Here is a 21,105-nt window from a genome sequence, read left to right as displayed (position 1 = left end):
GCTGGGGACCATGGCTGCACCTGGTGTTCCTCCACCACTCCCTAGCCAGGGCAGAGCTGCTGCCAGGCTGGATGGAGCCTGGCCAGTCTCCACTGACTTATCAGGGTTATTCCAGATGCATCCAAGAGCATCTAGACAGTGAGTGAACTGATGAGAGTCTAGAACCATCAGTAGGCCTGTTCTTGAAAAAACAATCAGAATGGTTTGGGTTGGAAGGGACCTTAAAGATCATATAGTTCCAACCCTCCTCCTATGGGCAGGAACACCTTCCACCAGATCAGGTTGCTCAAAGCCCCATCTAACCTGGCCTTGAACGCTTCCAGGGAGGGGGCATCTACAACTTCTCTGGGCAACCTGTTCCAGTGTCTCACCTCCCTCAAATTATGCCTCTCCTGTTTCTGGCTATTGCTTTACAGAACCGAGAAAACCCAGGTCCTGAGGGCGCTTCACTGTGGAAGAGAGTCCACTGGTTTTTCTTTTCTAGTTTTCCCTTACAAACATTTCTCATTCAAATGCATGAATAGCTAATGTGTATTTTGTTATTCTCCATGCCACACCATTCATATATTTTACTTGCCTTTAGAGTGCTGCCTTTTGTGCTCATCTTGCACTGTTATAAGAGGGGAGTGCAAAAAAGGCTTGTAACTGTGTGCCAGTGCCTCTGATTAGGTTGTTTCTACTTTATGGGCTGAGAAGGGCTAGATGACAGAAGTTTGAAGTGAAGCTTCTCTGAATTGTCAGGATCTGTGGAAGCCCTGGTTTAAATTAAGGTTGTGAAATATATGATGTTGAAATTTCTAGGATTCCTTTTATTTGCTTTAGCATGTAGAGTCTCTAAAATGTTTACTCAATGACTTCTACTAGAAAACACCCTTTAAAATACGTTGAAGAGATAAAAATTTTGATGGGAAAACAAAGGCTCAAATGAACTCCACTGTCTTGTGGAGAATTGCTGTGAATTTACAGACAATTGTTTGTTTATTCCTTCAATAGTTGGTAACTAATGTGTTAGTTTGGTAAGGTTCTTTTTTAGTTGCTTAAGTAGTCCAATTTGCTTTTATGGGTAATATATCTCACAGGATTAAGAAAAACATTTTTACAAATAGAAAGTGAATCTGCCATGTATCTAGAACTCCATGATTTGTTAATAAAACTGGGTATTTTTAAGGTTTATTTTTTGTTATTAACAATAAACCTCAATAAAAGTTGTTCAGAATTTTAGAAACCATAAATTTTTTTGCTAATGCAAAAATCTGAGCTTGTTACTGAAATGGACTTCAGAAGTAGACATGAATTTTAAGCTAAAACTTACAGAAATAAGTTCTTTCAAGCCCTATCCCAATTCATCTTGAAGTAGGTTTACAGTGTCTGCCAATGTCCTCCAGAGCAAGTTTATCATTGCTAAAGGCATGCAGCAAATGCAAATACTAGAGTGAAATGGATGACCGCTCTTTACTTGAGAGCGGTTACACAAGGGGCAGCTTAGTTTCTTGCATATTTGATAGTATTGTAATGGAGATATTTCTAATTGAAGAAATGATTCTGCAAAGTACAGTGCAGGTTTTCTGTGAGGTGGAGGAGACTGCTCTTTGCAAGTAATGAGAGATGTGAGTGGCTGGGCAGGGAACTTCTGGATGAATTGCCTGATGACTAAAGGTGAATAGATCTTTCCATAGTGGTGAGTGATAGTATATGATCTGAAGGCAGCAATGAAGCAGTAGGTACAAATCATGACTGCTGGTGGACAGCTGTATTCAATGTGTATCTTGGCATTTGTTAGAGGTTGCCACACTGATGTTTAGCTCCAGTGATATGTTGGTTGCTCAGAAACTTTTTGCTGTGGGTACTTGGTGTAAGGATGTAGTATTGCTGTGCTGGCATGGCTAGTAGTGGTAATGGACAAATCCAAGTTTAGCTGTCTCTCATAGGCTGAAAATCCTGCTGTAGTGATAGGAAAAGAGGGTAAGAAGGGGCTTCTCAGTGGTGCAGTGGCATGGATGAGGTCAGGATATTTGCCCCAAAGAAGAAAAACCCTTCTGTATACTACATAGTACTGACTGATGATAGTCTATCTCTAAAACTTGAGCAGCCCTGCTCATCTTTTCTGCTCTTAAGGACAATGAGAAGTAAGCTGCCCACTCTGAAGCTCTATCTATAATTGCTGCATTTCCCACAGTAATCAGCAAAAACGTTTGGGGTATTTCAGGGTAGGATCCAAAATGTGTCTTGCATTTTTTTAGTGTCACTGTAGCATTGCTGAATTTTAAATTGAATTACTTGAACTCTCAGTCCTGGTCTTCAGGCTGTTGGAATTTTCTTTAAAAATTGCCCTTTGGGCTGCAATACATCATTCTTGTTTTCAGGCCAAAGGCAAAATACTTTCAGGACACTTGATTAAAATTCCATGCAGCTGGTTGAGTTATTGAGCATTGATGGCAATACAGAAGAGAACTTTCTTAAAAGTTTGCAAAATTGGTTGGTTTTTTCCCTCTTTATTTTTGTGTCCTTAAAATTATACTTTTTCAGGAATTTATCCTGTGCGACACGACTGCCTTTGCTTTTTCATGAAGGCATTTACTGTAATAATGTGAGTGTTTGAAAGTGGTGAGGGTTTGAAACATAGAAAATGTGCAACAGGTGACTTGCTATCAATATTTTTAGAATAGTTGCAATATGTGCCCTGTACACTTGTTAACCTTTGTGCCAGGAGACCAGCACATGTAAGTAAACAAGCATGGTGATTTGCAATTTTACTTTGTTGCCTAGAGTAAAATGCCTAGAAAAACAAGTAGCAGGATGTATTTTACTTTTTGGAAAGAGCAGAAAGCCACCTCTATAGCACGTTGAACAATTGGTTACAGCTGAAAAAAAACCCTACAGAGGTTGTTTCCCAATTAACCATTTAAATTGCAACTTGCAAAAATCTTGTCAGTAAGGGAATGATCAAGTTTTGCATGTCTTCAGTGTTACACAGTTGCAAATCCTTTCAGCTCCATTCAAGCTGGAGGAAATGTGTTCCCTTCTCGACCCAGGAAGATCTGGCAGTGATACAGGGCTGTCTGTCCCCTGATGATGGCTTTGTGCCTGCTGGAATGAAACCATTTTTCTTCTATGTTTCAAAAAACCACATCGTTGTAAAACAGGAAAGTTGGTTGTTCTGAAGTGCCAAAACCTCTTCAACTTGAAATAGCTTTTGTTCATTAATGGAAAAACTCCACTTTAAATAGAAATTTAACTTCATTCAGGGCAGCTGCAGTTTGTAAAATTAAGATAGTATATTCGTATTAGGAAAGTTAAATAAATTTTGTTTTTATATATGGCTAGTGAATAACAAACTTAAATGGGCTAAGTGAAAAATACATTTCAGAGTTCCTTTGTAATGCAGCTATGTGCTGTAATACTTCATTTATGATCACGAGGAGATGCCAGCTGCCTCAAGGGGTCCTTTATGTTTATGTGGGAAAAGAAGTAAAATTTTGTTTGCTTATGATCTCGAGTCACAGTACAGAAGTGACTGGGACCACTAAACCTTTAAAATTCTTCTCAAGCTCAGGTCTTTTAGACTTTGCAAGTGATAACTATAAATTTAGAACTAGGAGAGAGCGAATGGATACTTGGGTCATAACTTCCTATTTATTATAATGAATGATTCAGTGCCAAGCCTAAAGCAGCACATCTATGGATGCAAATTTAATTAGGATTAAACCCAGACAGGATTTTCATTTACAAAGACGACTGTTGCCTCAGGTTGAAAACTAGTGATAGGAAAGAAGTGCAGGGTGAGCCACTATCTGCATAGTAAAAGGTGTGTGTGTGGAAGGCTAATTTAGATCCAACAAGATACTACTGTTTAGTAAGAACAAAAATGTTCTGCCTTGTTGATATTAGGACACATCATAAGTGATGAATGACTGAGGTCCTAGTCTTTGACATGCCAGTCACACTGCCAGTATTACTGTCATACTGATCTAAGCTAATATTGTGTCTTAGGCTGCATATAAGTGAAACTGACAAGAAACTGAATTATAGATGTGGCTTGTATTTACTTCAGGTTTGAGTGAAAATTGTTCCCAAGATTAAGGTGATTTCAGAAAAAAAAAAGCTAGTGTAATGATAAAAGAAAGAACACCCCCCAAACCAACAAACACAATGTTGTAGGTTCCACAACATGTGGAAAAAGCTTTGGGTGAACAAGAAAGAACTAATTTCATGGTCTAGCAGGTTTGTTGTTCCTTGGCAGCCTGCCCATCTGTCAACTTTTGGCTGTTTTGCTTTGATGTAAATGCTGTGACAACAATTTCTAGGCAGATTTTTGAACAGGCCAATACCATACAAAAAAATCAATACTTGCAAGACATGACTTGACGGAAGAAATATTGATTATACTTTGAAAATAAATGATATATATAGAGAGTACTCACAAATTACCCACCTTTTATATCAAGTTGTACTGTCTGATGCTGAAAACTAGCATGAAAGCTGTTTTTCTTTTCTTCCTACTGCCCCTTAGTTTGTTCTGATTGAAAGAAAGCAGCAAGTTACTGCCAGTATTGAACGTATTAGAAATTGCTGTGATAAAACTTTTGTTGCTGCCTTTTTTTTGTCCCCAAGAACTCAAACTGGAATGTTTTTGCCTCAGATTCCTGAAATTTTTGAAGGACCAAGCCACAATACTAGAAGCCACATTTAGGGCTGTGATACAAGGTATTAAATCTATTGTAGGTACCAGTGTTTTCTGTTATCTCAAAACATTCAGCTGAAGACTATCAAGGGTTATGCGCACTCCTTTGAGAAACAAGGTTGCTCATTTGTAGAAATCTCTGCATGGGACTGAAAATCAGTTGCGCAAACTCCTTCAGTGTTAAGAATTTGCACATTGACCCATGTGTTTGCATCCTTACCCTCTCTATTTCCAGTCTGAGTACATGTGTTGTGACATAGTCTCTATATGGTCTACATCTATGTTTGAAAGCTGTTAGCATGAGAGGGATGCAGAAGGTGGAACACCGTAAAGTTTGCATTACCTAACTTGTTAACACTTGGCTTCATAATCTAAAGGATATTGTTTTAGTGTTAGTATTAAGTCTAAACTAGTGTCTAACCCATCTGTGTTGTTAAAAACATCAATGCCTTGTGTAAGAAAATGTTAGTTGCTGTGTAGGTAACAGAGGTGACAAGCTTCAGTTTCTTGTGCAGATGTATTAGTATTGCTTGGTCTTCTTTTTTCTAAACATTTAATCTGGAAGTCTGGGCTTTCTTTGTTATAGATGTTTTTCGGTGAGTTTGGTAACTCCCTAATTTTAACTCTCTATCCTTCCAATGTGGCATATTGGGAAATTTAACATCTTGCAATTAAGCCTTAATTGGGATGCAGTGCTTTCCTCCCCCTTTCTTTACCTAACTTTCCACTGCCTTTTATATTTAGCATGCTTTTTACACTTTGAAATCTGAAATTTTATTAGGATTCAGGTTTTCTGCCCTTTTTTGGGAAAAACCCCATTTTGCGTTTTCCAAATTCTCTGCTACATTCTGGCCATCAACCTGGCTGTATGCTGGTGTTTGAGAATTTTAAGGAAGATGTGGAAGTTATGCCAGACTCATGCTCTTTAATCTTCACAAACTATATGGAGGAAACCAGTGGGGGGAGAGTAGTACAGTGATGTTCATTCTTGAGTGAGCAAACTTGCCTTCCGTGTTTGCAGTCTGAATTTGACAGAATGCATCTTTATTAATTTTCAGTGTTATACTTTCCAATGTATTTCTGAGCACTGAATGCTAATTAGCACATCATCTAGCCCAAGGCAGACCACAGTAGGTAAATGCCTGTTGCTGCAGTATCCTGTCTCTGTTAAGGCTCTCATCAATGCTAAATGCCTGTAAGCAACAGCAGAAAATGTTTGGCAGAGAAGCCCTTTGCCATTTGGCCAGAGGAAGGGGCAAGATTTGGTCTTCTGTAGCTCGTTTGTGCTCTAACAGCTTGCAGGGTTCAAGCTGAATGTTTTTGGTCACAGTAACTGCTGTGATGGATTTTTCCTTGTTCTTTCTTCTGGTGCTCCAGTTGGATTGTTTTAAGTGTGATTTGCAAAAGCTTGACAGAATCGGAGCTGTAAAATAATCAGCAGATTGTTCTGAAAGCAAGTGTTTGAGTGTTCAGCAAACGGCTGTGAATTTGTTTTACAGATAACCTGATCTCATCCCAGGGCCTGATGTGGAGTATGCATACTTCTCTTTCATGACTGACCAGGCTGCAATACAACATAAAAGGATCTTTTATTTACCTTAGACTGCAATGCAAACCAAACTGTAGTGCCTTGAAAAGAAAGCAAAACTTATTCTTGTGTGCGTTAATAAAACTGTCAAGAATTTAAGAAATTATTCTACTCTAGCTGGTGATGAGGTCTGAGGAGTCCCACTGTTGGAGAGGTGCAAACTACCAAGAATTCAGGAGGATAACAGGTTTAGAAAATTGACTGTGGGGAAGATTGAAAGGATATTTTATGTAGTCTGGAAAAGAGAAAAGGGGGTGTGGTAACAGCCTTTCAGGTAAGCAAAAGCTGTAATCAAGATCATGAAAGATAATGAATGCAGCAAAGAGGACTAAAGATTTGTAACTTTTAAAGTGATAAAGCACTAGAGTAGACTTGTCAGAGATGTTGAGGAATATCCCTCATTGGAAGCTCTTGAACAGATGAACTTAGTATATTCTTATATTGAAAACTGATTGAATCAAATAAATGTAATCTTCCCCAGCTAGTATTTCTGATTGACACATCAGTCAGCTTTGCTCTACTCTATGAGAAGAAATAGAGAACAGGTTTTAGGAGAAGATAGTGGTCTATTATGGTGGAGAGGTTTTGTTTTAATCTGAAATAGTTTAATCTAAACATTGCAAATTAAATTTTGCAGAGGCTCTGCTAATAAAGCCGTACCCCTTCATTAGCTCCTGTAAACTTTGTGTTGTGCTAGGAGAAATTCTCCTCTCTAGGGCTACAGAAAAATGATCAGTTTTCAAAATAATGTCTTACTAGTGGCTTGCTACCTAAGCCTATTGTGTAAGTTGTAGTGAAGCTTTCAGCTTTTCAAATGGGTCGAGGTTGCAGCTAATGCATATTTTTAGGCAATGTCTCCACAAAATGGATTATAAGGCAGGTTGAGTGTTATACCCCAGATTTCTTGCTGACTCTAAGAAGAGGGAATTAGTGCCTTAATTCCTGCTATTAGAAGATAGTGATTTCAGCCCATTTATTTTGGGGAAATCAGCCTAGATTTTCATTGTGATTACAGGATAGGGTTCTGATAAAAGTGTATAGAAAAGGTTAAGCTAGGAACTTTTGCTGGTAAAATATAAAGAGGATAAATCTATTGAGTGGGCAAGGAATCTGAACCCAAGCCCAATAGTTCCAGGGCTTTTATTTAGTAAACTCATTTGATCCAATACTTGAATAAGACGGAACAACTAAAACAAATCTGTGCTATTGAAAACTGTCTGAGAATGTTATGAAGAATGTGACCTCAACTTCTGCAGTGTAATACCATTACATATTTTATACATTCTAATACTGACACTTTATTACATTTTGTCCTTAGCCCTTTGTGTTTTCCTGAAGCGCATCAGAGTATTCTGAACAACTGTCACTGTGTCCTCTGTAAATGTTTTCAGTAGATGGAGAATCTATTGCTTGTGAGCAAACTTCAGCATTGCCTGCTTTTATGAACCACTGACTGCCTTAACATTTTTAAAAATGCAACTTGCAAATGAGATTAGACCCCTTCAAGTATTTGTGTTCTGAGAAATGACACAGTAAGAAGCTCATTGTTACTGCACACATCAGGTCTTTGTTTTTTAAGTTGCATCTACTTTGTTCACTTGCGAATTACTGCTGTATTAAGCTCAGCACAAAAAAGCCAAAATACTGGGGAAAAATCAGGCTGTTGCTTCACTGAATGCCTCAGTAGAGGTGCTTACTGAAGTCTAGTCAGGAGTCTTCATTGTGTACACTGATGAACAACCCAGAAAACATTGTTACCTTCCTGACTCAGTTCTTAAAAAACCACCCCTTCTCGCCTCAAAAAACGCCCAAACAAAACACCCCCCCAAACCCAACCCAACAGACACATCCCTAATTTATCCAGCTTTCAGGTGATACCAGACAGATTAATGAATCTGGGTTCACAGGGAAGCTGTCTTAAATGTGGCCTTCCTGTAAGAAGATTTGCCATCCTCACTGTGTTGATCAGGATACCAAAAAATGTTACCATACTTATTGTGCTTATTGAGCACATTTTCTGACATAGTGAAGCCTATGTAAAACAGAACTCTGTATCCTGTTTGTACAACTGTGTTTGTAAAAAATTAATTCAATCATCAATGCCCCTGCTAGGAAGATTGGTATTCTGGGGAGTGTCTCCTGTTTTCCACATGCCATCTGTAAAAGGTAAAGAAGTACAGTTTCACACTGTCAGTCACGAGAGAATCCATACAGTCAAACATGGTCAAAACCACAGACAACACATGGATGTTGCCAAAATGCACAAATCTACTTTCCTTCTACCTGAAACAGAACAGTGATGAAATATTATTAATTTCCTGAGTGAAAAAGTCATTAATTGGGAATGGAATTGGGGTTTCATTTAGGTCTAGCTGTACAGAATGCAGCCAAGTGTCCTAAACTGAGAATACTTTTTAAAGATAAGGAAGGGAATAAACATGTCTAAAAAGCCTTTAAGTGGCACACAACTGCATGTGGTTTCCATATTTCCACTAGTGATGTGTATGTGCTGGGTGGTCTGAGCATGTAGAGTAAGTGTCATGTCTTTGGAGTGCACTGATGCTTCTGTACACGGACAGGCTATCTAAGCTAGACAAAATGTTCAACAAGTTCAGGATATGTCAGATCCACTGTGCAAATGCTATGGAATTGATCATGTGCAGTAAATCAGGTGTATTCAGAATGTATCAACAGATGTGCATTGGTCAAAGTTGGAGTTGCCCCAGAACCTTGGAAATGTCCCAAATCCTTGGAATTCTTGGTGAAAACTTCAGGGGTGTTTATTAGTCAAAAATCAAAACTTATAAAACCACAAAGAATTAAATTGAGCCTCTCAGGAAGATGATGGCACTTGTATCTGCAAGAAGGAGCTTGTGAAGACTTCTTTAGACCCTGGTTTCAGGTGGAATAATTACCAAAGAAGTGTAGGCCATACGATCAACCATAAACTTTACAATAGAGGGATGGCTCTCCTGGTTGCAGACATCTTTTACTTAAGCAATGATGTATCTCAATCCGTGATGACTTTGTGTGAATTCTCAGCACTTTGAATCTGCCCCAATAAGCTGCATGCTCCAACTGTCTGCATTCATTCTGAAGGATTAGAGTTGATAGGCACATTGAAGCACATAAAATAGAAGTTGACTGCCTCATCTACCTAAAAGCTCTTTGCCTGTCTTTCTTTTGCCTGGCATACTGCATGCTGACCACCTGTTCATCATTCAAATACATTACAAATACATACATTATGAATGAGCCTTTTCCCTGACTTTTGGTGAAACATTAATGCTATGTCCTTCACCACAAGGTCTGCCTGCTGAGCTATACATACAACAAATCCATCTAACCTTTGAATTCTTCCTTCTTGTGATTTCTTCAGGAATTGAACACTGTAGAGTGTGAATATGACAAATTCTGCCATATCCACATTGCAGATCACCTTATTAGGGATTTGATTCCCTCTGCTTTTTGTGAGCTTGGAGCATTTTGCCCCTTAGGAAAGGACTGAATGACATAATTCTGACAGTACCCACTCAGGTTTTCATTTTTCCTGTAGTGAGTTTGTCATGCATCTGGCTAAAACCAAGTCTTTACAAATGAGAGCAACTTGCTTGTACATCTAATGAAAACATTGTGCTCCACTTTTGGGCTGAGCTGTAATGAACCAGTTGTTATTCTTTTTTAAGGTCCAATTTGCATGTATACACTATTAATTTATTGGTATTGGGTGGTGTCTGAATCTCTGGTTTGGGGCAAATGGGCAGCTGAGTAGCTGGAAAAAATCAGGTTAGTTTACCTTACCGTGAAAAGAGCTGGCCAGCAGTTGGAAAAATGAGTTAAATTTAAAAATTCTGCTAGCTTTTCTCAGGACCGCCACAGTCTCTTGCAAAACACTGAACAGTAGTTCCCAAACAGAGGTTGGTTCAATGGTGGAAAGGTGACGTAGCAAGTACTTATGTGCAAAGTTGGCTGCAAGGTATTTTAACAAATAGAATATAGTCAACCAAACTAGATTAACGAGCTGAGAAGTCTACTACTGAACTCTGTACAGAGTCATATGGAGATCTCTCAAGCCTTGTTCAAAGCTATGACTGTCTAATGCGATAATGGAACCTGACAGCTGAGCAGTGAAACAGTGAGGATTTTGTATGTAGCACTTGCCTTCCTTTCTAGTGGGAATAAGTATGATAAATCCAATTTAATTGATCATTTGTGCTGGACTTTAGATAGCAAACTGTAAAAGTTACATCAATGTCTTTAAGAATGCAAGTATCATTTGCTAAAACTTCAGTTTAATGATATGTGGTATCTTCTGCCAGAGTTTTATGTCTGTTATGGCTGCTTGGATTTTATAGCAGGATATGATGACAGTCGCATATTTATCTGTAAATGGCTCATTTAAGTGATGATTCTGTGGTTGCTAATCTTTGTCATACCTACCTCTTCCTAAGAGAGATAAAAATATATTTTACCAGATGGATTTTATTCTTACCTTTGCAGGTTTTTTGTGTATATATGTTTTTTTGTTGTTTTTGGTTTTTTGTTGATCAGAGGAGCATCTAAGGGCTCTTGAACTCACAATTCTGAGTACCTAGATTTTCTTAGGAAAAGTTTTTTCTTAAGAACATGCTGAATGACTGAAGAGGAACAGTGTTCTGTAAAGATGCAGCTCATTAAATTTACCTCTTTTCTTCCATTTTGTTTATTGCAGATACTTATTGTTTCTTAATAAATCGGCTCCTACACTAATATCAGTCTCCACTGAAATCAGTGGCCACATCTCTGCAGGTTGCCTTAAAATTTGATTGTGTTAAAGAGAAGTGGAGGCAAATATAGTCACCTAGGATTTGAAGAGATGCAGTACCTTGCAGGATGAAGCTAACAACTTCTTGCTTTTTATTTGGATCCTGGGGCAAAACTCCAGTGCAACTCAGTTGGATTGAAATGTTCTTTCTTCTTATCTCTGTGGGACCCAGAAAACTCATCATGAGACCTTTATGTTGTCATCATTATTCATTTCATTATCAATCAGCAAATTTACTAGAAATCAGTGAGATGCTTGATGATGAGCAGATGAAAGGGCTGAGTCTAGGGTGAATGCTGTGGTGACTTGAGCTTGCGGTTTTGGAACAAAGCTTGGCCAGCACAGCATTTGCCATCAGCACTTTTTCTTCAGACCTTTGCTATTCCTTTGGCACAAGTCTGACTGCATTGTAGGCAAATTATGTCACTAACAACCCTGGAAAGTTACATGACTACTGTGTAACTTGAGTGAAGGTAATGAATGACCTGGGAAGTAATGGATAGCTTTTGAAGACCGGCTGACAGATGCCTACGTGAACAGTGATGAATACTGAATACAGAAGACTCTATATCATTGGAGAGTAATGGAAAAGAGGATACCATCTTCCACCACTGAGCTTTCATGTCCAGTAGGAAAATGGAGGGCAGCATTTCTGCTTTGCCTTCAACTTTAGGTCTGGAGTAATACTGCACTCATACTGCATGAAGTGAGAGAAGACTGCAGAAAGTGTGTTACTTGCAGAATAGCTACACCAAAGTGGTCAATAGGATGTCTTCAGCATCCTTGTTGGCATTAGATTTAGTTATAATGAGAACAAGGTGTCTGACCTAGTCTGGATTTAACTTACATGAAGTCAGGATTGAAAAAAATAAAAAACCTGTTTCCTTCCTGTTAAGTTTTGAGTACAGCACAATTGAAAACATTATTATTCATACTGTGGTGCAGAGGGTTAGTATTTAGTCACATTTTCAATAGCTGAACTCAAGTTTTAAATATCACTAGAACTTTTCTTGAGGCTTTCCAGGGTAATGCAATTACTGGGCAGACAAAGACACTTTAAAGAATATTTAATGTTGCCTTGTTGAGATGAAGAGCTAAGAAAATATTAATATTGTAATATTAATATTGTAATCCTTCTGATGTATGTTGTAGATTAATGAAGTAAAAGGAATTAATATAATTTTACTAGTGAAAAAGGCATGTATTTTCACAAATATGACTGGATTTTTTGTTGTTTTCAGAATTCCTTAGAAGAAAAAAGCGATTTTAATACCTCACTTGCAGCAGTAGCAATTCTTGAGGCACTGTTAATATGGCATATACTAAGGTTCTATCTTAGATTTCAGCCCATTGTGTTTAATCTCTAAAGACAGGATTCTTTCTCAGAAACTGTTTTCCTTTTTTCAGAGTTGCTTCTGAGTGGAAATGGAGTATATCTGTTATACTATAACCATGCAAGAAATAAAAGCTTTATAGCTCAGGAGGGAAGGCTGCAAACTGGTAAAAAGGCTCCTGAGGAGCTGTGCCTAACTTCCTTCTGTCCCATGCAGTATTTAAATTTTATTAGTAGCCTTCAAGCCAAAGTAAAACTTTACTCCTTTTAGAAAATACTAAGGATTCCTGGTTCAGTAGCAGTAATCTTGAAACGCTTAGTCCGTTGTTTCATTATTCTAGTGCACAAGAACACCACCATTTAAAAGTATGGTAAAGTGTTTGTGTAAAGATTAATAAGTGGCAAGCAAAATATCCCTTAGACTTTACACAGACTGCAGAAAAGCTTGGAGCAAAGGTCTGAAGTCTTTGAAACCAGTCCTTAAAACTTGTGAGCTTGGAGCATGTTGCCAGGGTGGTGGCATTGCTGCTGTGGAGAGCTCCCTGTTAAATGCCATTTTCCATACCAGCCAAGTGCGTGCAATATAGTTCCTCCTCTCTTTTGGCAGTGGGCCAGTTGTCCTCCTGGTTTTGATCAATTCACAATGTGAGGAGAAATTTTAGAATCTGTAAGAGTTAGTTTACTAACTCTTGTGTTCCTCAGCAATAAAGCATCCAAAGGTGGAGTGAAATAACTGGGTTATTGTGATCAGGGTGCCACAAGGGGCCAGGGGCTCCTTGAGGGCCATGGGGGATCCCTGTGGGGTCTGTCAGGGCAGGTCCTGGCAGCCAGGCCCTGTCCCACTGCCCCAGCCAGGGCCACTGGGGCAGCCCCAGCCCTGGGTATTGGGCACCTCCCTGGGGACAGGCTGAGGTTGGGCCAGGACATGGACCTGTGGGTTGGCCCAGCTTGATGGGCCTTACCGCTGGGTAGGGTAGGGCTGTGGCGAGCTGGAGACTGGCCCTGCTGCGGTGTTGCTTGGGCAGGGGCTGATGGCCCTGTGGGGGCTGAAATGGGGCTGTGGACAGGGTTGGGGGAGCCTTAGGCAGTGGGCAGGGACAGGCAGGGCTGCGGTGCCCCAGGGCTATGTACTGGTGTCAGTGTGGTATGACAATCTTTTCACAAAATAAATTGTTTTCATTGTATTTTCCTGTGTCTTTGACTCTAAGCTAGAAGCTTGTAATGAAACCTTTTATGTTTAGAGACTTGTCTTATACCCACATCTGTGTTTTTCTTGCCTTATGATGTGTTTCTTTCAAGGCCTGTTCCCTGCCATTTTGAACCTGGCTAGCAATGCTCACATCTCCACCAATGCCACCTGTGGGGAGAAGGGACCAGAGATGTTCTGCAAACTGGTGGAGCATGTCCCAGGACGGCCCCTGCGCAATGCCCAGTGCCGTGTCTGCGACCACCACAGTGCTAATCCCAAAGGCATGTTTCGTGTTTTTTTTGTTTGTTTGTTTCATGGGTTTGTGTCATTCTTTTTGACCCTTCCCCATGAATACAGGGTGTATTGGGGTCAAATACTTTTTACTTTTAGTTTCTCGACTACATAAGCGAAACTATCTTTGAGCAAAGGGCTGACAAAGTGTGAGCACCTTAAATCACCATTAAGCACCACAAAGTCCACTGACAGCCTTTTTTTTGACTGGGGGCAGATTTTAGCTTTTACTTCTTTATGACAGGAAGAAATTGTGCTCAGTGTGAAATAAATGTGCTGTGTCAGAGAAAATGCAATATATTTTCAAGAGATATTTAATTTTTTGCTTTGAAACAGAGCAGCACCCAATTTCCAGTGCAATCGATGGTACCAATAACTGGTGGCAAAGTCCCAGCATTCAGAATGGAAGGCAATACCACTGGGTCACCATCACCTTGGATTTAAGGCAGGTGAGTAACATTTAGGTGAGTCATTGTATGTAGAGTATAAGCTAATGCAACTGATTTCAGATCTTCTGTGTTTAGATGGTAGGATATTTAGCAGTTAACCGTTTAGTAGTGCATAGTTAAACATGGATAGTTAAAACTAATGTGAACTGATTTTAAACAGATGTGTTTTTCAATTATTTTTCTAGAGCATCTTGGAGACTTCATTTCTATCAGACTGGAGTGGAAGTGACTGTGTTTGTAAGCATATAGGTCACAGGTTGTTGTAATTCATGGGACAGAAACAATTGTATATGTGTGGATGAGAGTGTTTACACAGGCAGTACTTCTGTCTTGGTAATCTTCTTCTGCCTGACCCTGCTGTCTTTTCCCCAGCAGTCCTCTGATATTGTTTTCTTCCACCTTTGGTTTCATGCAAGTTACTTGAAGTCTGGGTTATCAAAGACTTATTTTCAAGCAGCAAACAGTGTTTTCAGGGTATTGTCAAAAGTGCAGATTTTATGTGAGGATGCATCTGTTTCTTTTTATTAACTATAGCCTGTCACTTGATAATTGTACAGTTTCTTAGTAAGAGTAGATGATTTGGAGTAGGACATGGCAGAAACATTTGACATTTACTCTAAGAAAACAGAGCACAATATACTTCCAAATATGAACTCTTTTGATCCATAGGTATTGTAATTCAGATACTGAGTTTCAGAGGAGGAGAGAAAGGTAAGTGACTGGAGGGTTACTGTATTCAGATCAATTATCTCACAGTAGATCTCAAGTTAAACTCTTCTGTTTAAATTTCTCAGTATTTTTGCATATTTATATTAAATATGTGAACCTGTTAATGCAACATAATGGTCAGATTGAAGTGTAAAATGTCAGAAAGTTCACTTGCAGGATCTCCAGAACCCTGGAAAAACAGACTTTCCTCAGTTGAGGGATATCCTTCAGGACTAGAAAGCAAAACATGCATAAAACTGGGCAAAGTTAGTGTTGCTGAAAGAAAAGTTGATTTGCCACTTTCCGTGCTTATCTTCTGACTGATTCTGATCACCATCTTGTTGGAAGGAGCACTGGGAAGAAATGTTCTGTATTATATCTTGTATGAACTTTTGCTGTCAGGTGTTCTGAAGAGTTAGGGATTGTATCTCTAAAACAGTGATTTCTGACCCTGGGGAGCCTGGAACTGTCTGGGCAGAAGTTGGTTCCTCTGTTTTGGCACTTTACAGCAAAGCTTGGAGGGATTCATCATTCTTAGACAGGAGCCTGCTGAACTGTACAGAGCATTTGCCAATTTATTCATTTGTCTGTTAGACATGGAAGAATCAGAAGTCTCCTACCCTGCTCCAAAAAAAAGACACAATCATTTCTGAAGAAAATGTATTTTTCTTGGCTTTTTCTTGTTCTTTTGCTTTGAATGGATCTATGTGTTGGCCTGTTTAATTGTTTGAAAATCATAGCTCAACAATCCATTACTAATATGGGGATACTTCCAAATTCTAGAAGAAGCTTTGTTGCTAACTAAGAAATGCATACTTGAGGTGTACAGTTGGTAATAAACTTTTGCAAGATCTCTAGACCCTGCTTGAAAGTTATTTTAAAGATTAAAACAGAAGGTTTAACTTTGGTATTTTAAAATGAAGCATAGGTTAAACAAGTGCCTAGTTTGCTCTATAATTAGAAAGCAGAACTGTTAGGAACATAATCACAGGGTGTCTTTTGTCAGTGACAGAAGGTTTGGATAGGACTTTCTTGTTGTTTGAAGAGTTGACTTTGTGTTTGGTTTGTAAATGGACAAACAGGAAGGAAAAATGGAGGAGGGAATGCTGTAGTTTCTATCATCCTGGAACACTTTCACTTTGGAAACAGACCAGTTGAGCTGCACTCTAAATCTTTTATTCTCCAGCCTTAGTGCTGTTGATGCTTCACCAAATATGTATCTTTCCTCTCCTGACCCATGCTCAGTTTCACTAATTCAATTTGAAAAGTTTCCCCCAAGGGGCCTTTCTTCTGTGTTTTCCTTAGAGAGTTTGAGAGAGAGAAAGCATCTAGGGCTATGCAAACTGAATGTAAATTACTGTTCTGTGAGAAAGGATTTGGTTAATAGAGATTGCTTGAAGTCAATGACTTATTAGAGCTGACTTGGTGTGCTTAGTTCAAGCGAGTCAGCACAAGTAAAGAAAACACAAAAGAAAACCATATGAAGGACCTTAGTGATTTTAATAACTGTTTACTTCATAAGTTTCCTTGAGAATGGGTTAAAATACTCGTCTAGGACCTTCCAAAGTATTCCTGAAAGTCATTATCTGCAACTATGTGTTGCAGTATATCTTTAGCATTGGTACTTTTTTCTACATTTCAAGCTTTGTGCATTAAATCTGTCAAGTAGTGTATTAAAGTATGTCCTTAAACTTTCCTTGCCAGAATATGGAATATATTCACACCCTTTTGTGATGTGAAAAATAACCACCTGGTCATTATTATGTTTTTTGAGTAATTACCAGAAGTTCTAGCAGTAAGAGGAATGGGTTAGTTCTTGGGATTGTTAGCAATGTACAGTTTAGAGATACAATCCAGCAGTCAGGTTGGTGACTGCTGGGACATAGCCTTGGTTGGCAAATATGGGGAAGATTCCTTTAGCTGATGAAAATTGCCTCTACTCCAATTTATCCTAGGTGAATTTCTGGCCACAGTCTTTGTCCTGTGTCCTGTATTTGGCTGTATTCATCTCTTGGCTCAAAGTTAAAAGGAGCAGAGGATATTCTTTCAGCTAATATTCTACCTTGCACTTAGATTTACTTAGTCTAAATACAGCTGGACCAAAGAGCAGTTTGGAATCTCGTTAAGAAAAGAGGGCAGGCTAGTAAAATTAGTACTGAAATTGCTGGTTTGATCTTTCTCCTTTGCAGAGTCTGTGCTATTTTTAACGAGTGCTAAGCATTTTGTAAGGGTAGCCAGTGGGTACATCACGATTTCTTTTTTTAGCTCACATGGATCATAACAACTAGGTATATGTATTCTGGTGTGCCTTTCAGCCTTTCTGGGACCCAGATGTATGATAGTTTTCCCCCTCCCTGCCCCTAAATGTATGGCAAAGATTTAGAACTGGGGAAAGAGTAGTTTAGCAATGAGGTGTAGTATTGATATACAAGATACCAAGATTTGATTTATGACCTTGCACTTCCTACACTGGCAATTCTACAGAAACAAAATGTGCAGCAGCAATTTTAGATAAAACCAACATTTTTATCTGTTTGACTCCTCTGGACAGCTACTTTGTGAAATTATAATGAATTAAAATAAATGCTGACTATTATAAATGTCAGCAGTGTGCTCAGGCCAGCTGTAAAATATTTCTGTCACACCATTAATGAAGAATACTTTTCTCAGTTTTATTACCATGCTTCAATGCTTCAGGCTTTTAAAGGTATTTGAGGGTACTTTGTACTAGGTATAGCAGAAAGGCATGAGTTTGTATATCACAAAGTTCTTGAATTGTAAAGCAAGACCAAGTGTTCTTTGAAGACCCATAGCATCAAGTTGAGAAAACATTGCCACCTCTGATTAAGTTGTAGCTCATGAATATTTCATGAGTACTGGATTAACACTCAGAGGCTGATGTAAGAGTAATTTGTGATTTCTGCTGTTAGAAAGTAAAAAAGAATGTAAATATTATCATATGATTTGTACAGAGCTTTTATTTTGAAATTGTTTGGCAAGAAGAGATTTCTGTGTGGACAAATGCTTTGCTGATGTAAAAGGATGTTGTTCTGTTGATTTCACTGGACCAATGCTAATTTATTGTATGTGGCAAGCTTCCTTAACAGCCTTTTGTAGCTTTGTAGAAGTGATGATGCAAGATTCAGGGTGCTCATCTGTACATTTTTGCAATACGCTTCTTCAGTAAAATGAATTTTTCTTATATTCCACAACAATGGTTGCACATAATGAATCAAAATCTTAAAGAAGAGATAATTCAGGAGACTAGAAATTCTACTGGATTTAGTTTGCACTTGTAACAACACAGACTCCTCAAAGTAAAATGTCAGGATAAATTGCTAGGCCTCACAGTCTCTAACAGCCTGAAGCCATCTTTATTCCTTAAGACATTTCTGTGAACAATACAGGCTGATACTCAGAATATCTGTTCATGTAGTCTTCTACTCTTTGAAAGTTTGCAAGGATTAATTTTGGACTTTTTGGATGGTAAAACAAAATCTGAGAGGCTTTTCTGGTAACCAGGTTTATATGTGTTCACAGCATTGAACAGAGAATGAATTCCGCAGTTTCATTCAAAATGCGGAGTAATGTTAGCTGTAATAAACACTTTCACCACAGAACTTGTCATGCTATTTTGAAAAACATACTTTGCCATTTTTTAGATTCCCCCTCTATACTCATCCTGAGGGAAAGATATAGCTGAATTTATAAAACTAGGAGGACCCAGTCTACCAAGAGCTTTGCATTCCTCCAGGCTTGTTCATTTTGCTTATATGGTTTACATTATGCCAGTGTGATTTCAGTAAGGTATGCAATAGGACACTGAAAGTGATCCTGAGGTCCTAAAATCATATCTTTTTCAGGTATTTTCAAGGTCAGGTAGAGTTTGCATTTGAATTGGGGTGTAGATTTTGAAGTAGGAGTTGGTACTTCTTAATATGTTAAACATTTCTGAAATTTAGGGGGGAAAAAAATGTGTTGGGCCTCATCTTTCCCTTTAACTTTTCACTTTTGGAGCCTGGGGCTCAAATACTCATACATATGCAAAGACAGAATCTTCCCTTATTGTTGTCTCCATTTGTGTAAATTGAAAAGTATAACTGGGAGTCTTTATCCAAAAAGACTACCAGGAAAGCTGTGCTTGCCAGGGCATGTATCTGTGTGGGCTGTAGAGCACTAACTATGCCCTTGGAAATGGGGACTTTTGGCTAGCATCTGCTGCGTGGCCACTGCTGGCTGAGTTTATAGTCTTGAGCAAAAAAAAAATAAATACAAATTTTCCTCATGAATGGGGAGAAGGGTTCACTTTTATAAATCTGTTTCAGGAATAATGCACTTGGTGTTGCTGGATCTGCATTCAGGGGAACAAGGTGGTTAGGCTAAATAAAGCAGAAGGGACTTGTTATGTTGGCATTGCTGCTGTGAAGATGTTCTTCAGTATAAGTTTATTTTGCTGGTCTTTACAATCGGGATTGAAATGCCTGTAAAATGACACTTTTAACATATGTCTGCTTGGGAATTGCTAACTTGCTTTGGCTTGCCCTTTTTACCCTTGTAGCTCAATATGGAAATGAGTTCTGGGAAAGCTATACAGTCAAATTAAAGTGTACAAATCATTAGCTCTTGCCACACAGCTCAAGTTTATCACATAGCTGGTTGGGGGACACTGAATGGATGTGGAAAGTGGTAAGAAACTGCCTTTGGTGATGTTCAAACCTGAAGAACTTACAAAAGTAAAAAATCTGTAAAGAAGTGTTCTAAGGATGTTGGAAAATCAGCTTGCATTACATGGAGTTCCTGGTTCAGACCCATTTTGGGTTGCAGAGAATGTGGGATATGAGGTATGCGAAAACCCTACCTGCTGATATTCCTTAAAACATCTTCATCTGCAAATGCTTGGAACACCTTCATCCCTTCCTCCAGCCTGATTCCCTTGCTTGGGAACATAATTCCTGAGAATGTAACTCCTACTGATAGCTTGTCTTGTGGCTTCTTAACTGCAGGTACACTTATACAAAATCCTTTCATTTCTATATTTAACCTATATTATTTCAGGGACTGACAAATTTTCCTGGTGTTGCTGCTACTCATTATGTGAATTTATCTATGAAGTATTTTTGGGTACCTACGGTCTATGTGTGTAAATGGAAGAGAATTGAGAGGATCCAGGGGAAAAGGCAATGGTTTTTTACACTGTGCATACTAAAATGTTTACAGAACCATTCACTGATTTTTTTTTTTTTTGAATGCCACTTTTGGGTTCATAGTGTCAAGTACCTTCATTGCAGCTGTTGGTGAACTGTAGGCATGCAGGAAAAATCAATCTTTAGATGTCTTGAGTACCAAACTTGGCTGCTGTTTTTCTGGAAAAACATTGACTTAAAGATTTAATTTATTGAATTGTGCATTGGATATGTGCACAGTTGCTGTGAAAATTTTCTTTTCTTTAACTGGCTTTTCCCTTCACTCCTCCCTCACCAAGAAACTTAATGTTTAAAATAAATTTAAACTTGCATACTCTTGTGAATATCTTTTATTTCTGCAGCAGTGGCTGCAGTTAGTTTGTGATGAAGGATAGCTCATTGTTACTAGTTGGAACCAGGTTTAAAACTAGCTACATCAGCTGCAGACTATAATGGTTCTTAAAGAATCTTAGTGTAATCAAAAGTAGATCATTTGTTGTCCAGCCAACTGTGTAATAAGTAGGGAAGTAGTTTAGTTGATGGCAGCAAGCAGAGAGGAAAAATAAATAAGACATATAAGAGTTTTTAAGGAAAATTTTCTACCATGATATTGCAAAAAAAATTAGGGTTCCAGTCTTGCATCTTTTGTGCATTTGAGAGAGATGATTGACTTCAAAGGAACTTGGAGGTGCATAGCAGTTCCTAAGGTCAGTCAATAAAGCTTCCCTAGTTTTAATAGTTTTCTGCAGTTCTCTTCTGTGGTGGAAAAAATACACATACAAATGACTTGTCACATACAAGTGTCTTCAGGTTAGAGGTACCAAAATGATGATACCCCAGATTCTGCTTGTGCATAACCCAGCATGAAACAGGTATATA

The 21,105-nt window shown here is 38.6% G+C and overlaps 1 protein-coding gene across 1 annotated transcript in view; it reads left to right on the top strand.

Annotated features, from left to right (window-relative positions):
* Window positions 1-21,105, top strand: part of LAMA1 (laminin subunit alpha 1) — a 108,225-nt gene that overhangs the window by 8,702 nt on the left and 78,418 nt on the right. The window contains exons 2-3 of the mRNA XM_049830181.1: window positions 13,706-13,876; window positions 14,223-14,335. Coding sequence (XP_049686138.1) covers window positions 13,706-13,876; window positions 14,223-14,335 — 284 coding nt within the window. The remainder of the gene's footprint in view (window positions 1-13,705; window positions 13,877-14,222; window positions 14,336-21,105) is intronic.

The sequence above is a fragment of the Accipiter gentilis genome, chromosome 27 (genome assembly GCF_929443795.1).
Source record: "Accipiter gentilis chromosome 27, bAccGen1.1, whole genome shotgun sequence".
Classification (NCBI taxonomy): Eukaryota; Metazoa; Chordata; class Aves; order Accipitriformes; family Accipitridae; genus Astur; species Astur gentilis.
The sequence above is the reverse complement of the archived record's forward strand: the minus strand, read 5'-3'. Positions and strand labels throughout refer to the sequence as shown.